The sequence below is a fragment of the Amblyomma americanum genome, chromosome 1, assembly GCF_052857255.1.
Source record: "Amblyomma americanum isolate KBUSLIRL-KWMA chromosome 1, ASM5285725v1, whole genome shotgun sequence".
NCBI classification, from domain to species: domain Eukaryota; kingdom Metazoa; phylum Arthropoda; class Arachnida; order Ixodida; family Ixodidae; genus Amblyomma; species Amblyomma americanum.
This window is the reverse complement of record NC_135497.1, coordinates 40,990,529-41,018,169: the sequence shown is the minus strand read 5'-3', so window position 1 is coordinate 41,018,169 and position 27,641 is coordinate 40,990,529. Positions and strand designations below refer to the sequence as shown.

At 47.8% G+C, this 27,641-nt stretch overlaps 1 protein-coding gene and 1 pseudogene across 1 annotated transcript; both read left to right on the top strand.

Moving 5' to 3' along the window:
- Positions 1 to 246: 246 nt before the first annotated feature.
- Positions 247 to 24,282, top strand: LOC144132250 (uncharacterized). The gene is made up of 5 exons (XM_077664510.1): positions 247 to 330; positions 9,580 to 9,705; positions 18,436 to 18,611; positions 19,246 to 19,356; positions 24,175 to 24,282. Exons 2-5 carry the CDS (start codon positions 9,648 to 9,650, stop codon positions 24,259 to 24,261), a joined length of 432 nt encoding a protein of 143 aa, XP_077520636.1. The 5' UTR covers positions 247 to 330; positions 9,580 to 9,647; the 3' UTR covers positions 24,262 to 24,282.
- Positions 24,283 to 25,968: 1,686 nt separating this feature from the next.
- Positions 25,969 to 26,130, top strand: LOC144116643 (U2 spliceosomal RNA; annotated as a pseudogene).
- The last annotated feature ends 1,511 nt before the right edge of the window (positions 26,131 to 27,641 follow it).

The window sequence follows — 27,641 nt, the reverse complement described above, 5'->3', positions numbered from 1 at the left end:
GTGTCTCAGCTATATACTCCGCGTTGCCTTTGCCACTGGAAGCGAGAAAAGGTACGAAATAGTGTTATTTTCTCATCTCTGAAAGTGGCAAGAAAGAATCCGCAGGTTTAGTGTAGTTTGCGGCGTTAAATTAACATTCAGCTGGACCTGCTCGCGTGGCGAGGGGAGCACGAGCGCAGCACCCGAGGCGTAAAGGAAAGAAAAGGACGCGACCATCGGCAGACCGAGCTTCGCTGTCATCCCACGCGCTCCTTGGCTGCCTCCGCTCCCTCGGTCCACACTGCTCGCCTGGCTGCCCCTGCTGGCTCCCTCTCGTCGGCTGTCTCTCAGGTAAGGCCTCTCGCCTTTCCCTACTCACGCAGGCCGCATACGTCACGGTTGGCGTCGGATTCGCTCCCCGTGACACGGGTTTGCTGGGCACCGCCCGCCCATGGTTAGGCCTACGTGGCGCGTGCCTCTGCGAGCACCGGCCGGCGGCCGTCAATTTTACCCAGGCCTTCGCGTCTGGTATTGCTCTTGTGCCACGACGACCGCCTATTAGGCACAGAGGCTCCTTAGCTCTCGATTTTTTTGTTCGAATTTGTCAGCCCGCTGCGACTAATTTGGGCGCAAGCCCGACTGAGAGCCCCAGTCACTTTGCCACCGCGTCAGTGGTCATCGCCTCACGCGTAAAGGAGGAAGACGTGTTTGCCACGCGCCAATTTCGTTTCGTGACTAGGCATTTTTGTGTCTGACACGCGGATGCCGAACCTGAGACATTGGCGCTTGTTCGTAGGATATGTCGCCTTCAAGCGCCTTCTGCAGGTGTCGTCGTCGCGCTCCCCGCAAGCGATGTCCGTGCTGTTGTTCACGGGCATTCGTGGTCGAACGCAATTTAGAATAAGCCTCTTAATAAGAACAGTGGATTTTTTTTGTGTCAAGGCAGATCCTAGGAGAAAGATGTTACGCTGCAGTGGACGGCCCCGAATCCCGATTCCCCGAGGTTATTTCGCGTGGACTGAAATATCAGCACAAAGGATTTTTTTTTCTTTAGCCTTCATCGAAATGTGGCCGGCCGTTGCGGCCAGGAGCGGACCCGCGACCTTGTTCTCAGCAGCAGCGCAGTGCCCACTGATCCACCTTGGCGGACCGGGTGCTATTCCAATACGGTTGCGCGTTGGGGCTGCGGGTTTCTGATTTGTTTCGGCCACTTCTGGTTTTTTACCTTTCGCCGAAATCTCAGCACACGTTCATGGAAGTTCGCCTTTTTTTCCCACGCAAAGACGGTTTCTGGGATGCACGAGGCTCTGTTTTCCCCCGTCGCCCTGATATAGTATACTGTTGAAGCTACTTCTCTCTGTTTCTGGAGACACTTTCAGGCCAGCTAGGGCAATTTGTGAGCAGTACCACTTGCTACTTGTGTCCCATGTCTCGCGCCCATTGTAACGGAATGCTTCTCTTCGCGTGAGCTCTTGGGTTCCACCTTTGTTGAGCAGGAACACATTACGCCAAAAAGACTGCACCTTTCAGTGATGTCAGCTTCGCGCCACAAGCAGCTCACATCCATAGCTTATCTCAGAATTTTCGACACAGCCCCTTGACGATGCTCAAAACGTTACCTTCATTCAAAGCATCACTTCAAGAACGTCGCAAGTAATGTACGCGAACAAGCAACACCTGTCTGCCCTTAGATTTTGCCGATTTGAAGGATGTCGAATGGGGGGTTCATGATGTCGACCCGACAAGCCGCCACTATTTTTTTTTGCTTATATTACAGGTACAAGCATTATGACAGGGAACACGCTTTTCTGGGGCAATACTGGTTGATTCGTCGCCTGTGGCTGTTAATAATGGAGGCACGCCCTCCTCAACGACTGCTTTAGAAAGCAGTATGACAGTTATGCACGCCAGAGTACTCGTTTTTTTTGCGTATGCGGATTTCAGAACTGAAAGCCCAGCTCCTATATTTTTATGCGCTAAAATTTGAGGCTTGCGTCATGGCGCTTGCGACGGGGTGTGCCTTCAGATGTTAGAACAGCCGCAAGCATTCGCGATCAGCCCTCATCGCCACGGCCTCGCGTCTTTCCTTTCATGTATGCTTCTACCTGTACATAAAAGCGTCACGTATCGGAATGTTTATCGACGAACGCTACCTCAAGGCGATGCCGGATTAAATTTACGACGGTTTGTAAATGTTGAGCTAAAGTATTATCGGTAGGAGGAACGTGAGGAAAAAGCTGAGGAAAATATATTTTATACCTGCAGTCCATGGTAGAGAGGTTGGTCAGATGGTTCTTGGTCATCACAGAGTGAACTAGGAAGGGGAAAACCTCTGGGTGCTTACAAACGTTTCGACATGGGGGCTTGCCTTCCTCTGGGCAAAGCGTTCATCACTGGCGGGGTTTAAGTGGGGTCATTCCACCGACGAGGAAGGCCCGGTGAAGGGGAGAGGAGGTTGTGAAGTGGGAAGGGTGTTAAGATGGGGAGGATTAATCGTGTACAGGCGTGATGGCTACTAAAGGTGGTTAACCGGCTGTTGACCTGCAAAACTCTGAAAAGGCCAGCTCACCAGAAAGGAATCTGGGGGTGTGGAGCGTGGAGACCTCAGCAGCCAGATTCTTTTCTTCTGGGATGGCCTTTTTTTCAGCTTTGCAGGTCCACCGGACAATCATGTTCAACAGCCATCATGCCTGTTCACGATTCACCCTCCCCATCCTAACACCCTTCTCAGTTCACACCCTCCTATCCCTTACCGGGCCTTCCTCCTCGGAGGGATGACCCTATTTAAAACCCGCCAGTGATGAACGCTTTGCCCAGAGGAAGGAAAGTCTTCGTGTCGAAACGTTGGCAAAGCATCCTGAGGTTTTCCCTCCCTTGTTCACTTCGCGATATTATATATGCAGTGATTTTATACATGCATGACCTCAATCATATACCTAAGGCCATAACCAGAGCAAGAACAGGCCTTTCTTTCGGTCTAGATGAGGGGTACTACCGGGCCGAATTAATTCAAATAGAAGCACCATTCATCCGATATTACGCGAGTGTTTATTACGGCATTGGCGCATTACCGCTTGAGGAACTTGAGTTCGCACGCGCCTTTACTTGCAAGCACAAATCAGAATGGCGAAACAATGCGTCCTGACTTTCGGTTTGAAATGTTGGAGTGTGCAGTTGATTCTGGCTGGCAATGCAAGACGTGGTCGCCCGCATGTTTCCTTTCCGCCAGCACGGTAGAGCTCCATGACAAAGCATAAGACCAGCTATGCTTTTTACACTTTGCGATGGGGCATCGCATGCGGAAGGACGTGCGTACCATGTACCGTATTACCGTTACCATTACCGGAGTACCGGGAGCCCGCCCACCGCCAATGCACAGGCGCTGATTGGCTCCGATGCGTCAGGAGTGGCCGCAGCTCGCGGGTACCTGCAGCGTCCTCAAGGCGATCTGCGCATGCGCACTGGCGGTAGGCGGGCTCCCGATATTCCGCACTTTAAACACGAATACGCCTATATGGCAGTAAAACGGGAGTAAGCTGTCCCCTAGTGCACCCCTTTTTAGGGGCAGGGCATGCTGCCCAACTTCGGGAGCAGGTTTCGATCACTAGTTACACGGCATGTTTACTGCTGGCAATGGAGGTATGGGGAACATGCGCTGAAGTTTGCGGTGCCGATTGCATCGCCATAACACACTGCCTAGCGAGAAGAGCAAACAGTTTTGGATAGTACTATTAGTACTTTTCCGCGCCACCTACAGGCGCATATTATCGTGAGCCTCCGCGCTCTGTCGAAAGCGCACGTGCCGTGCGTCAGCTATCTGGGCTACGCTGAGAGAAGCTAGGCAATAAATGCTGTCAGCCAAACGCGGGTATCTAATCGCGCAGAATATGTTCTCGCGTTTGCAGCGGCCTGAGCGGCTGACAAAAGCAATTATGAGTCACCGAATGGAACAATTGCGCGGCCACCTTGGCAGGGCAGGTTCCCCATATTCCCACTGAAAAGCGTAGTAACTTGACGCAGCAACAGGCGCAGCCTTTTAAACGCTGAACCGGGGGTCTTCTAATTAGTGAATACGTGAGGTTGGAACCTGGGTTAAAATCTTTCTAACTGCTAGAACTTCGCACATGTTTGGAAGAGGAAATATGTTTCCGTCGTCAACCGTAAGTATTCCCTATTTTTAGTGACATAAATCTACCCCAGGGCTTGGGTAGCATAGCCTGCCCCGTAAAGGGAGCTAGCTAGGGCGCACTTTAGTCCGTTTTTGCACATTTGATGTCTAGAGTGCGGTAAAGGCAACGGTAACACGGTACACGGTGTGCTAAAGGCGTCAGATATAACGGCCAACATTACACTCGCAACGCGCCAGCAGCATCCTGGTCATATTCTGAGACAAGGTTGCATAGCACCGACGTACAGGGTGCCTTAGCTACGATTTTACATAATTTCTAACAATAGACTTTCCGATTTAGAAGAGCAGTTTTTTCGGCATAGCATTGCCAGCGGTGTAGTAAATTGGAATACGCGAAATGCGCTTCCAGCACTTTCCGGCGGTCTTGTGTCGGCATCCTTGACCGAGAGTGCCGACATGGTGTCGAGAACAAAGCTGATTGAAGCTTGCGCTCTCAGTTCAATGTGCGCACTGCTCCACACACTTTACGAAGCGCTCAAACAGCACTCCGGTGGGAAACTGGGACGTTTTCACTTGAGCGAGCGGTCTAGACAAATCATTGGAGGCATGAACAGTAAGCCATACGAAAGCGAAGGCATGATAGGATTCTGTTGCGATCCATAGGCCGCTCGTAAATTACATAGCGCACAGGACGGTGCTCGGTTCGCGTGCTCCAGGCCAGTGTGTGCGGTATGATGCGACGAAATAGATGACCACACGCCAGAGGAAAATGTGCTATTTTCAGCCATGGCAAATGGAGACAGTTACAGCGCCTACTAATGCCTCACAAGAGAAACTTTTAGGCGAAACTCAGCGGATAATTTGAACGCGTTTGCAGCCAAACCTTCACCATATCCATAAACCATAAAGAAAAATTCGTCAGGGTCTGGGGTTCGAACCCGGGACCACCGCTTCACCGGAGCAGTCGCTCTACCAACTCAGCTAACCGGGACGGCAAACTTTGGTAGGGCGAAAACGAATTGATCATTAAATCGAAGAGGGAACTGTGTCGATCAATTGTTATGGGGGAATCCCCCAAGGTGGAGTAGACCATACCAAGACGAATTTTTCTTTAACTACGAAGGTTCTGAGAAAGCTATTTAGCTTTCCTTTGTAGCCCTATGGCTGCACTCGGGTGGATGTCTATGGGCAATTACTCCATTATAACACATGAAAGTGTTCGTTGGCTTCATTGTTAGGTTCGGCGTATCCGAGATTAGCACACTAATGTTCGTTATATGCCACCTCGAGGTGGCATACTGCTACCAGCCACGGTGGGCATATGGGAACCTGCCCTCTGCGTTGTGGACCACTTGCTTTTCACTGGCTACTGAGATATGGAGCTCTCTATTTCTGCTTGGTCACACTCCTTTGTTTCCTAGACATTGATAACATTAGCTTTCTTGACACATATTCTTGAATAACCAATGTATTTTTATGTTTTCGGGCTCATTCAGCCCCAAACAAGCAGACAACTCATCTCAGATCCGATTTCTGTGCTGTTAGGTGTTCGTTCTGTTCTAATCGCAAAACAAGACTCCATGAACGGCACAGCGTAGATCCTATCAGCAAAAGGTGCAAGCCTCGTACGCAGGTCTTCCGATATATGCCACAAATACAGCCATTAAGGGCTAAAGTGAGAGCCTCTTCTTGCTTTAGTTACCAAACAATAATCGGAAGTACTGCGCTCTGGGCACCACCAAGCCGTTTCATATAGTTTCTTAGAACGCGCAGTTGGCATTCCGCGGGCCGAGATTTTGCGTCATGGTGAAAAGCATTTTTGAAAACATTTGGTGTCATTCAGAGTTCAATTAGAGCAAGTTACAGCTCACCCATCAGTTTTTATTTTCGAGCAACCATGGACAGTTTTCATTCAGTTTTGTAAAGCGATATTTAGCGACTAATTCTATGAGGTGTTTCAGGGAAGCCCGCCACCAATTTTTTAAACTGGGGTTTTTGAGGTAAAGAGAAGCTTTTTGCTGCTTACTAACACCATTGTTGCCGGACGTCAAAAACAGGCGAATATTAATTCTAGGATTTTTTTAAAACAGCGCAAAAAAAGACAGACGACACACATGTGGACGGATGTGGACATCTGTGTCGTCCGTCTTCTTTTGCGCTATGGTTTCAAAAAACTATTACTAACTAGCACAAACCAAGCTACTGTTGCGACAAATTTTATGAGGTGTTTAAGGGATGCCCGCCACCAGAACAGGCGAATCATGTTAATTATTAAAAGCGATTAACTAAATTTTGATAGCTAACTTTTTAACTAGTCCCGATAGGCATCATCATCATCAGCAGAAGCAGCAGCACGACTACACCCACTGCAGGGCAAAGGCCTCTCCCATGTCTCTCCATGTAACCCGGTCCTTTGCAAGCTGCGCCCACACTATGCCTGCAAATTTCCTAATCTCATCCACCCACCTAATCTTCTGCCGCCTCCTGCTAGGCTTGCCATAGCTTGGTATCCAGTCCGTTACTATTAACAACAAGCAGTTATCTTCTCTTTGCATTACATGCCCTGCCCAAGCCAATTTCTTCCTCTTGATTTCGACTAGTATGGCACTAACAAGCGTTTTTTCCCCTACCTGAATGCACTTGGAGATATGTAGCCAGCCTTTATTAATAGCCATATCAACTTTTAGAATTCCGAAAACGCGGTTACTTTCGCGTACCCTCATCTAATTTGGGCCATTCCTCGCGCCATTCGGAAACAGCGCTGCTACGGTAGGGCGCAAAGCGGCGTCAATCAAACGCGACACTCCGTGACTCACCTACCGCGACGCACCTGCCATGCAACTATCTCTGCCCTGCCCGGGCTGGAGCAGTGAAGTGGCGAGGTGGGCTGAACACCCCTGCACGGGCGGGGCAGATATTGTCGGTCGTACACGCGGGTGCCCTGAGAGTTTTTTTGGAATTCGATTATTGCAACACAATATAATTACCGGGAAGCCTAATCATGTAGCCATGAAGTGAAGTGTGTGCTTTGTAGTTCCCAGCGCGACCTGCACAGTGCACCCCTCACTGTCTGCTTGCACTTCTAGTCAGCGACGAAATTGATATTTTTCGTGATTTCGACGTTCTGAGAACTTTCGTGGCACCTGCTCGTGCGGCACTGAGTAACGCGTTTGATTGATACTGCATTGCGCCCTCCCGCAGGAGCGCTGTTTACGAATGACGCGAGAAATGGCGCGAATTAGTTGAGGGTACGCAAATTCAATCGCGCTTTCGCAATTCTAAAAACTTGGTGTATGGGGGTTTAACGTCCCAAAGCGACTCAGGCTATGAGGGACGCCGTAGTAAAGGTCTCCGGAAATTTCGACCACCTGGGGCTCTTTAACGTGCCCTGACATCGCACAGTACACGGGCATAAGGAGTGAGTGCATGAAAAGTATATATATATATATATATATATATATATATATATATATATATATATATATATATATATATATATATATATATATATATATATATATATATATATATATATATATATATATATATATATATATATATATATATATATATAATCATAACACAGGATTTGCAGCAATATAGCGGCAATACAGGAATTGCGGTAAAACAGCGGCTATTTAATTTCAAGTTTATTTCATAGGTTGCAGTGACAGTTTATACTGTTGAAATCTATAGCATTAGTGAGTTGTATTTTCACTTTCTCGAGTGGACTGCTGATGCGCCCTCCAAAGGGGTGAAATCTCGTTCCCAACAACTTGATAAGCCTGAAAATGAGCCTAACCTTCAAATTGTCTGCGCGGTGCTTCTAGCAATGAATGAGAAGCTCGATGTTCTGATGCCACACAAAGAAACATTTGACGGAATTGAGCTGTCTGTTCAATACATGTCGCATCAAATGACACAGTTGCTGAACCGAACCGAGAAAATTGGACTTTGAACACTTCCAATTTTTTCTATATGATTCGCCTTTCGATTCCAGAGTTGATTCGAATACGGCAGCACATTTACCTTTATGGCACTCAGATTCACACATACTACAAGAGACACTTACATTGGGATCGGCTATGAGCTGTTCGCATTCACTACACTCAACAGTGGGAGACATGGTAAGGCACTTGGCAGCAGCAGGGGCAACAGTAGTAGCGTGGAATTTACAGCGGGTTAACGAGAAAGAATGTGTCGCCAACCTGTAACGGTACAGTAGACGTGATCAAGCAGTGTTCCGCCCACGGCCCCTGCTGCCGCCAAAATGTCGTCTTCGTCCTTTTGCGGGGGTTTATCTCCAGCGAAGGAAGAGCAGCATTCGTCAGAATCGGCCCTGGGTCCCCTGCGGTGGCGATCGGCGACTTGCATCCAAAACGGAGCATGCGTCGGCAGCCTCTCGGTGTGAAGGTGTTCTGGTGATCCCTTGACACTGGGCTATCGGTGAGAGTAGATTCCCTCGATAGTACACGAGGCTGTAACGATACTGTAGACGTCATCAAGAGGTGTTCCCACGGCCCCTGCTGCCGTGGTATCTCGTATCTTTCAATGAACAAGCAAAGAAATATAATTAAGCCTGCCCCTTGCCTAGCTTTTCCACCGTAGGTGACAGTGTGTGTCATTGCGTGTTTGCACGCGTTGTCAGAGTGGAAAGCAATTTTGTTGGATGTGAAGTGAGAGCCAAGCTTCACAGTTGATGATTGTGCCGATGGCTCCAACCCATTCAGTTCTTTTCTCGAGCACTGGGAGTCTTCAAATGTAATAATCACGAAGCACTAATTTTGGGCAAGATTTTGGCCAAAACCTGTGCAAGGTATTCGCTGGATAACGAGAGCTTCAGGCTGCCCTTACTGGCAATATTGATGCTCATGCCAACTTTGCTCGTACTGCCCCAGATGGTGCGGCAGGTGGTGTGCTTGCCAGTATGATCGTCACATTTTAATCTGCCTGCGTGCTCCACAGTCTCTAGCTGGCCGGCGCCGACTTTCAAATTTAAGCTCTGCTGAGCCACTTAAGGCCGCACACAAATTTTCGTCTGCTTAGTTTCAAGTCAGGTACTAGAATTTATATCATGTTTTATATTGACGCTAAAAATACATATTGTTCTATGAATCTGGAGTTACGAAAACTAGAATACATGCTTGGTTGCATTGAGGTTTAATACATTCCACATTTGCTCTGACTTCTGGCAACGACCTGATCATTGCAGTATTTTTTACATATTGCTCTATCAGTTGAACTGTTTGATGGATGGTGAAGCCCTCAGCAGCGGCGTTCCCTTGCCAGTTGCCTTCATGCCAAAAATTTAAGCCGCTCAGAGCGCCCCGGTTTTAAAAACGTCTAAAAAACTGCGAGCCCTTAAAATTTGTTTTTTTTTCTTCTGCATTTGTTTGTGCACGCAGGTTTAGAGAATCAGATACACAGGGCCAGAAGTATGGAGGCTTACTTTTTCTTCCCCTCTTGGATAGGGCTGAGAGACTTCGTGCCGGTGCTGGCAGATTTTCCATTGTCCCGGTCAACTGCGCCCTCCTTTCGGATGTCCGAGATGGCGTCACCATGCGAGGAGGACATTCGGGCAGCAGCTGCAGAAGCAGGTACGTTGCTTGTCACTGTGCCCGTTCAGCATTCACCATAGGTTGCTTTTTAATTTCTGTCCTTTGTAGGACAGTGAGACCCTTGTTGTCCCACCTGCTTCAAGTGCTGGCAAACTGACAAAGGTGCGCTATGTGTGCGATATTTTTGCATTCCGTATTACCAAACAATCTGACAAACCATTCAGCGTGTTTTTCTGTCCCGCGGATAGGCCCCGTTAGTGTAATTTTTTTACAGTAAGACCTTGCTAGTTGGACCATTCTGAATTAGGAAATTCGGTTGAATCTGACTGCGGCCGGATTCGCGCCAAACGCCCATGTAAGCCAATGGTGTCAGAGGATCGTTAATTTCGATACCCCGAGGCTGGCATCGGTTAATTCAGACGGGCTCCCAAAGTGTATTATTTGCGGGGCTCTAATTCTAATTCTGTGGGCTGTAGGAATGATCTGCTGGACAAACGACCGTCAAAATATTCGTTTTCGGGCCTGCGCTGCAAAAGGCATTGTTACCCGTGCCCCTCAGATTTGTGCATGATGGTGGGCGTGCTGACGATCTCCTTGCCTCCCATCGATAGGCCGAAAGAGAGTCCGGTGGCGCAGTTTCAGTTCTGTATCTTTGCTGCCAGCATGCGGCGACGATGGCTATCAGTCGCCCATATTAATTAGCCAGTCAAGCTCACCGTTCAGAATGACAGCAGCGTTGGTGGTCTTTTTTCTTTTGTTTGTTTTTCGAAGACTTCTTTCCACTCCGGTGCCAGTGGCGCTTCCCTTGCGGCCACTCGTCGCGAGGTGTTTTCGATCTTCCAGTGGACCGAAACTCCGCACTTGACACGTGCGGTTTCCAGTTGGTGCAGAGGAGCCCTCTCACATGTGGTGCCACGTGCAAAGGAGGTCGAGCGCTACCGCGTCGCACCCTGAAAGAAGCCGCTGACAGCCTTCCCATTATGAAGCAGTTCTGGTTCCGGCACTCGCAATAGCATGCATAAAGTAAAGCATTGGACAGAAGGGCGAAGAATAAGCAGTTGTCGTCTTAAAAGATGACCATAGCCATGGTTTTCACCAGCTAAATTTTATTTTCATGCGGACGACCTTTAGATGCTAATTGACATTCGGATAATTTGGAAGTTATTTTCCACTCCCTTTAAGTCCGAGCCTTTACCGTATATTGCCGATTATATAAGTCGACACTTTATCGAACAGTGACCCTCCTAAGGTAGGGGGCAGACTTATAATTGGAGTCTACTTGTACGCGGACGCATTAAGTTGACACATGTGCGAGGTCAAAAGTAGTGTCCATCGAGCCGTGGATGTCTTGCCCAGTGCTTGCATAATTACGTAATAATTTTCAGAGGCGATGCAAAATTGAGTTTGCTCAAAAAACAGGAATTTGAGCAGAAATTCGTAGTTCAAAGCAAAAATCCTGAGGGCACCTAAGTCGCCTTACGTGGAGGAATGCGAAAGCATGTGTTCTGTGGAAAGGAAAGGTTTTTGAGGAAAGGAAAGGGTACAGTAACACTCGCATCTCTACATCTCAGTGGACACCTCAACCGTAGCTTGAAGCATGCAACTGAAGGGGCATATGTCATTGGTCCGAACCCCTGTTGCAAGCTAGCCTCCAAGTTCACTAAAACGTGTAAGCTATATGCAAAGGGAAATGTTCTGACGCCACCTGGTAGGACGAAGAGTTGCTCAAAATTTTGATGCGAATGTAGTCGGCAAAACTGCGACCATATTTATGTAAGGCAGTGATGCCATCGCTGGAATTTCATGTATTGGGGGTGGGTGGGGGTTTCGTGTGACATTACATTTTCCATCGCCACATACGTGACTTGCTATGATGTCACACTCATATGGCAGTACTATATATACTAATTAGTTTTGATGTTACCTCAATACATAAACATTTTTTAGGCGTGTGTATTTAGCAATAATTATGTGATGTCATCATCTTCATCAATTGACTCGTCGGTTCGTGACGTCACATTGCGCCATTTCTTAAAGACGCTTTTTTGCTGACGTGACCTTGAAAGTGAGCCATCTAATGGCTTCGCATTAATAAATGCGCAAAGCCAGCAGTCTGAGTCAGATGGAGATAATAGGCAATAAAATGGCACATTCGTGTAAGGCCGGCTGACTAGAGGCAAACAGAACATCCAGTGGTTCGGTAGTTTCGATTGTTGTCATTGGAGGTTTCCCGAAGTACACGGCGATGCGGATGTGTCAGTATTCCCAATCCTGCCTTTTGCGCACCTGAATGCATGCTGGTGGTCTGGAGGAGCAGGTAGTGTAAAATGTGCGCGTAATAGTATTTTTTTAATAAACGGAAAATAAATTAGGTGCGCGCAAATTACGCGAGTAAATACAGCAAACCATGTGACCAGTCGCATGCACGCGGAGGCGTTTTCTTACGTTTTTGTATACCTTTGTGCCATTTGTACATTTTACTTCGCCGAGGTGACAGTCACTAGCTGTGCCGCGTGGCTTATCTCTACCCGACGGACACCAAGATGCCACCTCAACCTCTGCAACATTATAGCGTGGCTTTGTATTGCCACAGCGACAAGCAGTCCTCTATGCCGAGTTGGAAAACAACGCATCTGCAGGGTAGAAGTTTGATGTGTCAGAAATGTGCGTGAGGGAATGGAGAAAACAAAGAAGCAATATCTTTGCATGTGCCGCTACACGTCGTTCCTTAAGCGGATTGAAATTCAGATGATACCCTGCTGTTGAGGATGTGGTTCGAAATTGAGTTCACGACGGAGTGTTAGTGTTTACTGCGACGACATTGAAGTGAATTCACACACTGCCACGGAGGAGATGTGCATCCCACGTGCCGAGTTTTAAGGTGTCTAGAAATGGGTGACAGGTTTCATGGAACGAAATGGCCTGGGCCTAAGGCGACGCACCACCGTTTGCCGAAAGTTGCTTGAAGCACACGAAAAAAAACGGCACACGTTTCTGTGCTACGTGAGTGACGTGGGGGCAAAACCTTTGTTCCTCATTCGTGAAAACGGGAATGCCGACCAGACCCTGTTCTGATTTGCATAAAGCCGGAAAGCTGGGCTAGTTGTATGCCCAGTAAGAGGACAGTGTGCGGGGAAGGGGGTTCCATGTTCGCCTACTGACCACAGGTAACATGCACAACTGTTTTATGTTCATGTTGTGCTGCACTGCAGATGGACACAGTAAATTAAAGATGGTTCTTTCCGTTTCTTTGGAGGGACACAGGACCCCTCCAAACGTGAATTGGATGCTGTTGAAGGAGCAGACGATGATTGATGCCAGATGATGGAGACAAAGAGAAAATATTTCTACAGGATGCACAAGAGAAAACTGCCTTACAAGTTGAGTCACAGTCACACAAGCTAACTGTAACTTAAAAGATCTCACAGAGAGAAACTCGACAAGACGTTACTCATCGACACGAGGTTAAAGTCTAGGTCTGTAGAATTACGTGCCACTCCACGAAGCCTCTACCTCAAGTAGACAGGACTGCTCTCCAATAATTTCACATGCATTTTGAAAACTTTCCCAAACAAAGAAATTAGGGCGGCCATATTTCGAGGCCCGCCCTGAGCTTCCGTAACCAATGAAGGCAGCCACAGCCCCTGAAGGTTGGGCCCAACTTCATGTCCAGTGGTTGGCTAAATAGAAGAATAAACACATAACAAAAACATTCTTAAAACCCTCTCCCTATGGGAGAAAAGATTTTTATTTTTCACCCAATTGGCGGGTCTGCTAACCCACTGGCTCGTCGCAGGAATGTCAGATGGCGGAGGCCCGCGACGCATCGGCGCCCTAGAGAATGCCAGCAAAAATACGCCCATCGCGGAATGTGAAGCGGTTCGAATATTTGCGCAGACGCGCAGCATTGGGATCTGCTGCCGTAGGAATGCCGCCTAAGACCAAGCGGCGCCACGTGCTCATTGTGTGCGTCTCGCATGCTTTCTTGGTGCGCTCAACAAAGCCAGGAGCCTTCGGCCATCACAGCAGTGCTGTCAAGCAGACAGTGGCTCCTGCGTGTTTGCCACTGCTTGCGGGGGACACGCGAGTGGGGGGCGCTCGGAGCTTCACTGAGGGCTCTGCCCGTAGGCCGGAGGTCCGCAGTGACCGCAAGCTAAAGGAATAAAAAGTATGCCTCCATGAAGCGCGGCTTTACAGGCACAACAAGCTACTGCCCTTTCTTCTGTTCAAGAGGGAAATGATGCCGGCCAACGAAAGTTCCGCCTAAAGTTTTCATGCCGGTTGATGGAGTTTTTTTTTTTAAATGACGAAACTGTCCTCGAATGGTTTCGCGTTGTGTGGTGCTGGCATCCAGTTGCAATGCTAATCACCCATCAAACGTGTGAAAAAAGCGGTAGCGGACGCTCAATGTGACCTGGTCATTATTCTCTGGCCGCATCGGTGCGTGCAGCAGGAAAACCCTAAGACACCGACAGGGCGGCTGAAGCGTGTTCCTTTGAGCGAAGCGGCACAGTGGGTCAACTGTGCCTGCTGTGGACTGCCAGTCGACTTTGTCTGCGCAGCGTTTTTCACATGCGGAATCTCTGCACCGCTTCTGACAGCCAGCACCAATCATTCGCAGGAAAGGCGATGGCCACGACTGTGTCCTCACCAGCAGTGACAAGTCGTAAGAGATGTCTCGTGACCATATAAACCTTTCCTTGTGTGACTCTGTGTTCTGCATAAACTTATTTCCGAGCTAGGGTTGCAGAGTGAGGCAGTGTCAATCTATATTCGGAGTCACTTTTTTAAAAGCGAAAGCTTTACTGGCTTAGTAAAGCCAAGGCCATTGGCGCCACAATTGGACCTTCAAATAGAGGAGCGGTGGAAGTGTGGCAGCCACGTGACATATCCCACATCACTCGCCGCAGCTGCACGCGCGCGCCGTGCCTACACTGACCACCGCCTTGGCAACTGTGGCAACATGACTAACCCACTTGAGTCGACGTTTGTTGGAAAGAAAAGCCGGCGCCACTCTCGCGCCGTTCGCATTGCAGTTCTCGCTATGCACGGAGTGAGTCAGCTGGAGCAGTCTACGTTGTCGGGACGATTTCATTAAACCATGCTTAGCTGAGCTAAACTGCAACCATTTTTTGCCCAGTGGGAGTCACAAGTTGGGGTAGACTTATAATCGGCAGTATATGGTACTGCGGCCCATATTAGCAGAAAAAATAAAACTGGAAATTGTTTAGCTTTTGAGCCTTTTCCATGTGTCACCTGCCTCATAATAATTCTTGATTCTATTGCGAGCTTTCGTATCCATTGATAAGACTGAGGTATATATATATACGACATTTCATGTATTTCTACAAAGTCATACGTACAAATGTGTACCCCCTTTATTCTGCAAAACCGTTGGTCCAAATTGCTTGAAAGTGATATTCGATTTCTAGTCATTCTGAGTACAAATTTAACATTTGTATGCATGTGAGACATGCATCTAACTTGGGCCTTATAAGGGGTTCATTCATTCACGTCTGTATTCATTTTTATTCACTTGTTTGATCTGTACAAGCCACATGTGCTTCCCCTGTGGCAGCACCCAATGAGGCCCTGCGACATTTCTGGTCGCAGCAGCGGTGCGAGGCGCAAGTAGAATGCCTAATCAAACAAAAAAGCTACACACAGCGAAAGCGTGGGTTGTCGCCACAGTCGGACTCATCACTATCGGCTGTGCTCACCGAACGTGAGCCCTGTGGCATCTTCTGACAGCATGCAGCCTCAATTATACCGGCATCACTCAAGGGCTCCAATGTCTCCGCACTGCTGCCCACGTAACTCGAGGTACCAACAAAAACCACGACGGTGGCACCCGAAACACCGTACTGCAATTCATTATAGATAAGCGTCAGGACGCGACATCAAGGAGATGCGGAGACACTGCCGTCAGCAGTGACTTTTGTTGTGTTGGCAAAAGGTGGGGCCGTCCGCATTAGGTTTGCCGCGCTTGCGTGTTTTGGGGCAAAATTCACGGCGTGCCGATAAGTTGTGGCTCTATTCGTTGAGCCCTAATGCACAAGAATGGAAGCGGAATACGTTTCTACAAGTTATAGCAGTCAGATAGGCGCGAAAGCGACGGGCAGGGGCCCAAGGAGCAGGGTATGTTCGGCGACTGATCGGCTTTGCGGCTACCATCGCATTTCTACGTTGGAATCTAATCATTTGGTTCGTGTCTCTTGAGTCCACATTATTGCTGCTCCGTTGGGTGGCAAACAGCGCATGAATCGAGCAACGCTTGCAACTCCTTCTCATTTTATTGGGCTCTGAGCATAAGTTTAGGAACAATATTCCGTGTGCTTTAATCGTAAGTTGAACGCAGGGGCTATTTTCAGATGCTGAAAGGGGCTATTTTCAGATGCAGGGGCTATTTTCAGATGCCCAAAAGAAGGCAAAAAGCTGCTGCCAGTCGCTTTCAGCGTTCACAGAGTTTGAAGCAGCACCGGACTCAGAGCTGTAGAAGGCACGACGTGCAGTTTTTCTGTTTTCATTTTCACGACCTTCAACAAGTGCGTCGTTTCAACACTGGTCCAATGAAGCTAAGATCTCGGTAAATTCATTCTATGTTATTTCCCAAATTATTTGAATTTTTCCACGGTAGGTCGATCAGAACCTGGCAAACACAGCAAATGCTGCACCAAAATCCACTCTGATCAAGCGGAATGTGCACATATGAGTGTAAATTCTAGAATGAGAAGCAAAATTTTTTGTTTATAGCTTGGCAGAGTGAGTGTAAACTCTGTTTGGAACTGGAGGTAACGGCTGTGCATTCACTTGTGCAGCTCTCTGATCGCATTTGCCTTATTCAAAGCAGCTATATGACTTAAGTGTTCATTGAATGCCGCGGCCTCCGGAGTGAAGCGGCACGGCGAAAATAGGAAGCACATTCCAATGTTCGTTATGTAAAAAAGCTGTTTCGCGTCGTGCATCATGTCGTCCCATATCTTCCACTAGCAATTGGATGGGCTGTATCGGCCCAGAGGTTGATTAATGTGGATGATTAGTTTCTCCCCATAAGTTGAACTTTCGCCCGCCGTCCCTTGTCTCTAAATAGGAGCGGAGGAGCACCCGATGCAGAGCTCCACCGACTAATTCCATCTGGCGAACAGGGTGAAACAGTGCGTAACTACTCTCTGAGCATTAACAAAAATGTTTCTAACACAAGCGACGCGCACGGCTTGAAATATTAGCATATGCAAGTTAACTTCAAAGGCAGCGTCGCTTGGCACAGTGTAGGCATCTGCATTTTTGCGTACACCCGCGACGCTTGTCTGTAGAAGTACTGTGTTGTGTACACCACATGACCAGCGACCGCGGCACAATGAAAATCTGGAACGGCTTGCACCGAAGCATTGATGGTGCAAGCGATTGTTGCAGCGAAAACCTGCTTCAGCATGGGCCAGAGCACGGGCTGCACAAGCCTCGTGCGCTCGGCTTTTTTTTCCCATTGTTTTAGGTCTGTAGTGAATTTGCAGCGCGTTGTACTTGCAATGGGTCAACTTCTTTCTACAAGGAGCAGTGTCAGCCAGGGGCTTCTAGTACGAATCAATCGAAGCAATGCCGGTTCGAATTATCGGGAGTTTTCCCCCATTGAAATACACAGGGCTGTGGCGGGACCCGGGCGTCAGTTCGAATTAACAGAGTTAGAATTAATGTGCTTCTACTGTAGTCAGTTTGCCTGTGATGATTGAATGGTACTCATTTATAAATAACGACAGATTGAGCGAGTTAGTTTTCCATAGTTGCCATATGAAGATTTTTAAGGTGCACACTTTTTTTTCTGGATTTGAGGGCGAATTTTCGGGGTGTGTCGTATTCAGTCGTCACTCGCAGAGCTAGTGGTGTGCTCTTGTGGATGCTCATCCCACTAGAAGTCTCTCAGCATGTCTGCTGTCAACGCGCAGCCGTTGTTCCGCGCTTCCATCACTTAGCAGAGTAGCTCTTCTTCCAGTCCGGGAAACTTGCACGGCTGGCCTCGGACAGCGCGCTTTTTGCAGCTTGTGTTCCTCAATCAATCTTTTTGGTTGCAGCATTGTCGGGCGCACTCCTCGGCCATGTCGAATTTCCTGCCGGCCGCACGCTTGTCGTGTTCGACAGCAAATTCCCTGTGGGGTAGTTATTAGTGCTTGCCCATATTGCTAAAATAGTTATGCTCGGTGGAGGCATGCGAAAGCCATATCTATGGTGAACTAACACGCAACCACAACTTCCGTTCCTTTGACAGCCACAAAAGGCCGGATCTGGTGATACTGATGCCGATATGGATAGCGGGAGCTAGCTTCGGCGGAAAAAGGTTGATAATGACGCAGCCTCAGGTGCTATCCGTGGGCGGCACCTGGAAGCTCCTGTGCGTATGCATCGCCTCCGCGATAAAGCGAACCATTGCTCTCAGCCTTAGCTGATTGCGGAGGCCACAGCGCATGCATTTCGAAGGCTATTCCCACGTAGGTTGTGGAAAGTTTGAGTGCGGCCCTCACATGGACCTTTTTAATATTTCCTCCTGGAAAAAAAGGTGCTGCCCATACACGGGTCCGGCCTTTACAGGTGTTTATACAGGGTCACAGGAGACAGAAGAAAAGGACACACAATGCCCTATGTGTTATTCTGACCTGTGTCCATAGCCCGTTTTTATTAGTTTGTTTATAAAGTTCTTCCCTCAGTGAGTAGGGCATGCTGCATTTTCTCTTGGACTTGCTGCTGTGTTTAATGTGTTCCCATTTCTCCCTCGGGCAGACGAGTCATTGGACGCAACCCTGGTGGCCGACGGCAGTGAAGCATCGCAGAGCGATGACTCAGTCAGTGTGGAATCAGCTCCGAGCAGCTCTGCTACTATGACTCCCGAGAAGGCCACTACGGATCGAAGCCTGTCTGACGGACGCCTGGTGAGAGCTGCTGAGCCTGACCTGCCGGTGAGAGGCCACAAAGCAATTGCCAAGCAATCGTTCGCTATAATGGCCTCTGTAGTGGCTCAGTGGTGATGGTGCCGGCCTGCTGAAAGAAGCCGGTTAGATCCCGGCCGTTGCGGATGCATTTCAATGGAGGCGAAATGCTAGAGGCCCGTGTACTGTTGATGTCGATGCACATTAAGGAACCGTAGGTGGTAGAAATTGTGCGGAGCCGTTGACTATGGCATCTCTCATAGCCTGAGTCGCTCTGGGACATTAAACACCATAAAACCATGTTCTCTATAATGAGGTTCAATAGTAGTAGGATACTACATAGATAAAAAATAGTCGAAACAGTGCACCATGCCCCACGGATTCCTGTATTACTCGGCTAACCAACCTCATCATCAGTAAATAAAAACAGCATTTTAATGCCTCACGCTTTCATATGTGTCACACGCATGAAAACTATAGCACAGTTTGCTTCTTGCGATGAGCTTTTTACTTGTGTAACAAGGAATCTTCAAGAATAGACTGTTTCCTTGTGGCTGAGGTGGCAATCTAGGAAGAGTGGTGCAGCATTACGTGGAAAAACTGTGGCTGCAGGGTGCGGAGAAAGTGCTGTGCACCCACTGACTGCTTTTGTGGATCCGCACAGGAAGCCCTGGTGCGTCGGCTGGAGGACAGGATCATTGATCGGACTCGCCACCTGGACGACCACCTACGAGACATGCACATTGAGCTGAGCCTCACGCAACACACGTTCATGGTGGGTGCCCCCTGCCTCTTCAACCCTGGCCGTGCCTGCCAGACTGAATGTGGAGGGGTCTTGTCTCGGTCCATGCTTTGGCGAAACGAGCGGCTACATATCATATCTTCACACTTTCTTACTTAGCAGTGAGGAACTTGCCATATTCTTGAATTTCGGTCGACAGTGGACCGCCAGCGCCTTTTGTGACGAGGACTAGCGAGTACGCAAGATTTGTGTTTGCGATTTCGGCGATTGCGGAGAGCGAATTCGCAATTTTTAGCGCCTGCAAATAGCTGTCGAGCGTAGTTTTTGCTACAGTGCCCTCAAAGCGACGACTGCCTACATCGCTGAACGCGAGTACAATAAGGGGGAAGTGCCGATATATGTGGCACGGTGTGCATAGCATGCACAAGGCAGCCGGCAGCAGCCGTCGGCGTCGACTGTGGACAACAAATCTGGTTGTTTTCAGTAATTCAAGTAATGTCTGAACGTACTCTTATCAAAAGTGATCTAAAATTAACTTTTGGTGACGTAAGAGAAAGCAGATACAATTAGCGGGAAGCTCCAGTATCCTACACGAAGCGTTTCCCAAGCAGGCGATATAGCATCATCGACGCTTATTGCAGTGTTATCATGGTATGCAAATGAGTAACAGTGCAATGTGTGAGCAAGAGTACGTAATATTTAAGATAACGATAGCCCACCTGCCGTTTTATGCCACGCAAACGAGCAGTACTGTTTGCGCACAGCCATGTAAACTAAATCAGCGCGGGGCTGCAGTTGTCGTAATCTTCCCGTGTCTTCTTCTATTTTGGAAGACTTGCGCGGCTTGCCTCGGAAAGCGCGTTTTTTGCAGTTGTGTTCCTCAATGCATCCGTTTGGTTGCACCATCGTCGGATGCACTTCTCGGCCACGTCGAAGTTCCTGACCGCCACACGCTTGCTGTGTTCGACGGCAAATTCCCTGTGGTGTAGCTATTAAAGTGCTTGCCCATCCTGCTAAAACAGTTATTCTCGGTGGCGGCATGCGAAAGCCACAACTACCTATCCAACTACGGTGAACTAACACGCTACCACAACCCCTGTGCTTTGACGGCTGCGAAAAGCTGGAGCTGGCGATACTAATGCCGATAGCGGGAGTTCGCGGTGGAGGAAAAAGTTGACGATGTTGATGAGCCTCGGCCTCGCGCGTCATTTGTGGGTGGCAGCTGGAAGCTCCTGTGCACGTGCACGGTCGGGCTCAAGGAGCGGCGGCGGCGGCGTGCGCGCGCTCCTCAATGCGCTCCTCTCCAGACTGGCTCGGTGTGTGCGTGGCCTCTGCGATCAAGTGCACCCTTGCTCATAGCCGGAGCTGATCGTGGAGGTCACAGCGTGTACATTTCGAAGGCTATTCTCCCATGGGTCGTGCAAAGGTTGGGTGCAGCCCTTACACGTGTTTATACGGTAGCATATGGTGGCAGCTTCTGCCCAACGGCCATCGCAGCAAACATGACAGTGCATCACTGGTTTTCTGCACCAGATGTCTTCACGAGAACACTCCAAGCGCCCTTCTCATTGACCGTTGTTTCAGGACATGTCGCAGGTCAACGGAGCTTGATCGGCGTTCCATATTAGTGAGAAGAGGTAGCCAATCTTTTCGCGGATCTTGGTGACTAAACGATGAAAGTCGATGTCCTTGTTTTCGTATGCAGATGGGAGCTGCTGGCACAGTGACGTTCGCCACTCCAGTGAAAGTCCATTTCGACGCATGAAGCGAGTCGTCCAACTGCAGCTTGCGCGGAAGTCTTTTGCGGCGATTCCCAGCTTCCTGGCAGTTGTGTTTACCTTTGTTTGTATCATTTCTAATAATACTGCGCAACCATGTTTGCGTTGGTCCCTCGTGTATTCAATGACCGCCTCCTCAACGTGACAGACTGGCCCGTTTTGGGTCTGCGGAAAGCCCAGCGAGTCCTGTTAGTAGTCATTAGCTTCTCACGATGCATTTTCCAATAGCATATTCGGATTTCGTCCAAGCCGAAATGCCTGCCGCAGCACAGTTGCCATGCTCCAGCTCATAATCAACAGCCTTGAGCTTGGACGCGGCCATGAAACTCGTGATCTCCCCATGGTGAAATGCCACTGATACTCCCACAAGACCATAACACACACCGCTGACTTGCAAATGGCGAACACTTGTTTTTATCAAGAATCATGGGAATTCGTCGGAATGCGTTTGCTGCGGGATGACTGCAGGTCACCCAACAGGCGGCTGCCGCTGTAACAGTGCGGGACATCAAAAATGGCGGCTGACAGAGCAACTCGAATGTCGCATTCAACAGATGGCAAGCATGATGAGCAGCAATACTTGGCACACGACAAATCGCAGTGGCAAGTTCGGAGTACGATCTTTCATGATCTTGATCACGAGATCATGAACATGATCACGAGAGATGCTTCATTCATGCCGCGATGGGCCAAAGTCGACACAGCCATACAATGATTCATTTCAATCTTAAGCGCATTGGTTCAAATTTGTATTATGATGTTGCAATCACTGCCATGCGTAGGCGCGCGTCTTCACTCAATGTTGCGCATTCTGCTTGCTGGGTTATTCCAGACTCCTTAAAGGGGAATGCGAGCCTGAAGAGTCAACTTTTGAACTACTGCAGCAAACCCGATAAAGTTTACAGGGATGGTGTATCTGCTTCCCGTTGCACTATTTAAATTGTCAGCTTCCTAGCTCAAAATGAAAAAAAGTTATAACTGTCATATTGAGTAATCAGGTGTGTCAACTTCGGAAAACTATCATTTGAAAAATAATTGAGATATGCTAATATTTTAAGGTTAGATATCTTCTGGATGTTTTATAGTGCAGGATAAGGCAATTCGCGCGTTTCAGTAAGGAAACAAAGAACCACGTGTCAATCAAGAAAATTTCAGTCAAGAAACCTCTTCAAAGCAGCTTTTGGAGATGCAGTTTGGAAATGAGTTTTTCCTAACAGTTTTGTTTTCCGAAAAAGTGCAAACTGTGAAAAATGAGTTCAAAGATTGAAGAACATGCGATTTATTTTGGGATAAAAAAAGTTAAGGTGCCCTTCTCCATAGGTCGGGCCCACCTCTTCAACACGACCCTGCTCTGTGGCAAATGGTTCAAGCCTTGTTTTCTGCTCGTCAAATACTTTGATGGGTTGCTCGCTGGATGTGCTTCATCGTCTGGACTCCATGTTCTAGTTCCAGCTTGTGAAACGCTCGTCTTGATGACATTTGCACCCTCATTAAATTCTAGTACAGCGAAGGCTGCTGTAATCTCCACGGTTCATAGCGATGCGAATTCGGTCTTCAGCTGATGGACCATCACCGGAGGTCGGGGGTTCGCTTCAGACGCCGTTGGCAGGCTTAAGCCTGGGGAATGCACAAGCATACGCTCACTTGCTGGCGGTTGCCCAGTAGTGTGTAGGCATCGCTCTTTCGTGATGCGTTTTCGCTTCCCGAAGCTTCTCCGTGTTGAAGCCTTCGCTGCGAGCATCTTCCGGTCACACCACCGGCCACCCGCTGTTCGCATTAAACTCACATAAGGCAGAAAATGTGACAGATAGCAAGCTTCGAACACGACCAGAGTGGGAGTGAATTCGAATGGCGCAAAAACAGCGTTGGGTGGTTGCGTGGTATATTTCCGCCAATATGAGGTCCTATTTCGGTTTTCCAGCCACTCTGCAGTTGCTGCGGCCAGAAATATGCCATATGCCTTTCTTTTTTTTAGTTTTTCGTTAGCAGCCTTGCTTATTCTTGATGGAAGGTCTTCCGTGACTAAAAAACACGAAAAACAATCTTTTCAACATGGGCACTCACTTCTCGTTCGGTTTTTTACCCGCACTGCGGCCGCTTCTTGAGAAGAGCATTCATAGACTCCTTCAACGGCCTACCACCGCCTCATGAAGAATTAATTTTCTTCGGCTCAGATAACAACAAAAATTTGTGAGAATATTCTTCATTAAATAAGCAATCTAAAACAACTCAAACTTAAAAACCGCATATTTTTCCGAAAATCAATATTTTAGCCCCGCATCCACACTTAAGCCTTCATTCACCAAGTGTGCCGACTATTTTATGACTTTCGTTCCCGCTTCTTCGCCGTTTTACCTTTACCTTCAAATCCTAGCTGTGGCTGTTCGTGCGCGCTTCCTTTGTTTGTTGTATTTACATCACGAGCACTACGAGGAGTAGGTGTGCGGCTCCCCGCATTTCGTGTTCGCCTCGTGTACCTCCTGACTGCAGAAACTGTGTCTTCCACGGGAACCTTGGCCTTAAGAACTAGCGCTCTAAAACGGGAATCCATAACGGGCTGCAGATACAGGAAATGTTAGCCGGGAGTACTGTTCAGGGCCCCACCCTCGTCCTCAAACCACGCATCTTGCCCTCCTTCGTCCTCACCTCACGTCTTCCCACCCTCGCTCTCACTTCGCCTTGTCTGCCTCACCCTCACGAATTTCCATGCGCCAATCCTTCCTCACCTCACCAAGTCAGATCCTCATGAGGTGAGGGTGAGGACGCCTTCATAATGGCTCGCGGTCATGAGAATGCCCACCTCTGGCTACAGGGGTATTCGTACATATATGTTAATGCAGTTACATCAAACCGTGGCAGCAGCACTGCTTGAGCTAATGGCCTTGCTCTTCAGGAAAATGGTGCCGCTTGTTTAGGCCGTATGCACTTGTCTTACTCTAAACAATTATCTGAGGAGCTCTATTTCAGTTGTCATGTGTGCATTAATGCTTAAATATAACCCTTTGAAAAAGTTTGATACTGCGCAGTACCTTCAGTAATCATGTTGTCTTTCTGTTGTTCATGCTTTTTGCAGGGGGAAATGCAGACCACGTTGCAGGAAGTTTTCGATGAAGTTCTTGCGCTGCGAACCATCATCGATGAAATGCGGCAACCCATCTAGCTTGCATCACACCCTGTATATAGCCAGATGAATCTGTAATAATTTTGTGTTTTCATAATTTTGTGCTTTGGTGAATCTTTAGTAGATATGTACTTATTTATTTGTAGGCTATTTTAAGTGAAAGTAGCCTGTTTTTATATTTTCGGCTGGTAAGGGAACAGTGCAAGGGACAAGGCACAAGGAAAGAAACATTGAAAGACACACGGGTGCCGATTATTTGGATTTTTATTTCGAAGTACAGAGAAGATGTAGCCAAGGGTTGGTATCAATTTCTTCGGGATGAGCAAAGCTGCGCCGTGATGCTATTGTTACTGGCTGTTACATTACACCTATAATTGTTTTCCTAGATTTCCATCCAACAAATTTTATGCGTTAAATTCATGGATTTTTCCCCAATGTATATGTCCCGAGGAAAGTCTAAAAGCAGCATCACTGCGCAAAGTGCATCTTGGGTGATGCAGTTCTATAAATATTCTTAATTCATAAATTTTTTTTCCTAACTGCCTGGGACGAAGAGCCCAATTAAAAACGGGGAACTCCTTGCATCATACTCTAGTTCAGCTATTCAAAATTAAAAAAGTTGTTTCAAGGCTCTTAACTTTCTTTGTACACTGCGAACTTGTAACATTTTTTTAATATCTTCTACTCAGCTCTGATTTCTCTGTTTCAACCAAATTGAGAATCGTTCAGGTTGAAAATAGGATGTTTTTTTATGCACTCTCAAACGCATGCAAATGACTCAAAACAGCTGCGTGGCAACTCTGCGACAGTTTCCTTCGGGGATTTCACCACCTGTACTAATGTGAATTTTTACTGCAAAAGCAGTACTACTGCACCCCCCTCAGATATTTAAGCAAGATTCGTACACCGTCTACTTCCACCCAGCAGAGCACTATCCACCTGCTGGCCTGATCCGACCAGGGGAAATCAGGAGTCGTTTTTTGCTGTCCTCCCCTCTATATTTCACTTTTATATCCTTTTCTCACAACTATCCTTCTCCCTTCTTGGATTTTTCCTTTCTTTCAGGTGGCGAGGGCTAATCTTGTGTGGCTAACCACCCTGCGTTACGTTATATTTGACTATAGTTGCAGTGTGCAACTGGCGTGGGCGGGGCTTTTTTTTCAATTTCCTGTCCTGTTCCTTTGTTGGGCTCCATGGTGGGCAGTTGGCACTGTAGCTGAACAACACATATACTCTATATGGCCTCTAATTCTTTATAACCTGATCGCCCTGATAAAAGTAGGTGGACCGAAGTCTCAGCAGAGTTCCTGCAAAGAGCCCCAAAAAAGCTTGTCATTCACTCTGAAATCCAGTAAAAACCAGCCCGAATAGAGTCAAAATGTGACAGTCCTTAAGCTTAAGAGGGCTCACCAGCTACGAGGCAGCTCAGATTTGAACTTTCTCAATATATGGCAGCACTTAAGTACCACAAAACTGAGGCAACTTCCATTTCCCCTCCAGGTCTGTAAATTCTACCTTGACAGCTCCTTGACCGCGCCACGAAAGTATTAGTTCTTCCGCGAACAAAAAGTAGGGCCGAGAACTTCCTGTGTATATCCTGTCAAAGCTGGGAGACGGAACCACAAAAGAATAACCGGCCTCATGAGGTGGTGGTCATAGAATGGACCTTTCTCTAGTAACCCACCACTCAGCTGCCACAAGGGAAAGTACGTTTTCTGGTTTGGGTCCCCCCCTAAGCTCCCTAGCATATTTTCTGCGAAAATACATTTGCAATATCTGATATGCGGTCCTAATTGGGCCCAAGATGTTAAACTGATTTTTGGAGCGCGGGGGAGCGCTCGGGGCTTGCCCCACCACCGCCACGGGTCGACCCGGCACTGCACTATCTCCGGGACCGGCCCAGCAAAAAACAAAAAACACATTTACAATGGTCTAAGAGCACTTGCTGCTGGGCTAGTTGGTTTTGGTTCATAATTAAATAGTTTTAGGCGCAAAAAAGGACAAGACACATAGGGTAGGTGACGGGACGAAGCGCCAACTTCCAACTTCCAATGGTAGGGTTGGGTATACAGCCTGTAGTTAGAAGCAGTGCTGGTTTTGCCTATCCAGAACGGATAAGTGTGAGTCATCTTCTGGCCCACCTTGGGCGCACCTCCCCTTCGGCACTCCGGCCATCTATTCCGTATCCCGAGTATTCCTCCATCGCCACTCGCGATACAAGCCAGGCGACCGTGTACGATCGAGTGTGGACGGCGATTGGACGACGCGACCTCAGTGAAAAGCTTTTTACGCTCTCATTATATGCGCTTTATAGTGTTTATTTTGCATTGTCTTTGCTGCGTTTGACCGTACTTATTGTTTAAGCATCCGGCTGATGTTTCTTTGACAGAAGTAATGCCGCAGTAAATGATGAACCGCGTAGCTCCTACCTAATACACCATTCCAGAGCTTGTCCCTCAAGTATTGTCATTTAGGGCTGTTGAGGATAAATATATATTAAATTAAATTGGCCTAATAAAGTGCTCATTCTCTTACTCACCACGGCAAACCGATACAGTCCTGTCTGCATAACATGTCTATTGAGAATTTTCCTGATAATCTATTTCAAGCAATATCAAAGCAGATTTACACAACAGTTGCGTTTTGGTTAACTTGCATGTTATGCACAGGCTGTCTCTGTAAGGATAAATTCTTCCACTGCATATATAGCTAGACATCCATTGCGAGTCATGTGTGTCAGTATTTCCTTTGTGCTCGTCTCCACCTTCCCTGTGTCAAGTGAAGCAACGCAAGACTTCTATTATGTGATGTGCATATAATGCTAGGTGCGTATGTTTACGCATGCAACTTTTGTGTGCATGTGTCTTTTGATCCTTATCCTCATCTGAAATGGCTAGCCAGATATGTTGCGGGGCTAGCATTCACAGCGTTTTTAAAAGAGTTCCTTCTGCTCTATAATGAGGGTATATAGCACATACAGTTCCGTCGTCCTGATTGGAGTCAAATTGCAGCTGCACTGATTTTCTTGCATTGACGGGTGTGAAACGCATATAAAAGCACAAACCTGACACTAAATACTAATTTAATCATGGGGTTGCTGTTTTCCTTAAATTCGTAACACGAGTTTTTTCATGCAAGGTCCTAAAGTGGATTATCATTTTGATGCGCAAATCATTAAGAGGAGGCCACAAAAGATTTTTGTCCGCTTAAATAAATGCGGCCATTCTAGAACGCTTTAATTTCACATAGACTCCTTGTATGAAGCAGCAAAGTAGCCATAGCCTTGGCAAAAATTTTCAAGCAATTTAGGCTAACCACAGTCGTTTTAACCTAAGGTACGCCTAACGAATACTGGCAGTTTGAAAACCAAACTGACAATGAAGTAAGCTTTATTTTGCTCAACCTGTTGCTTATAAGCA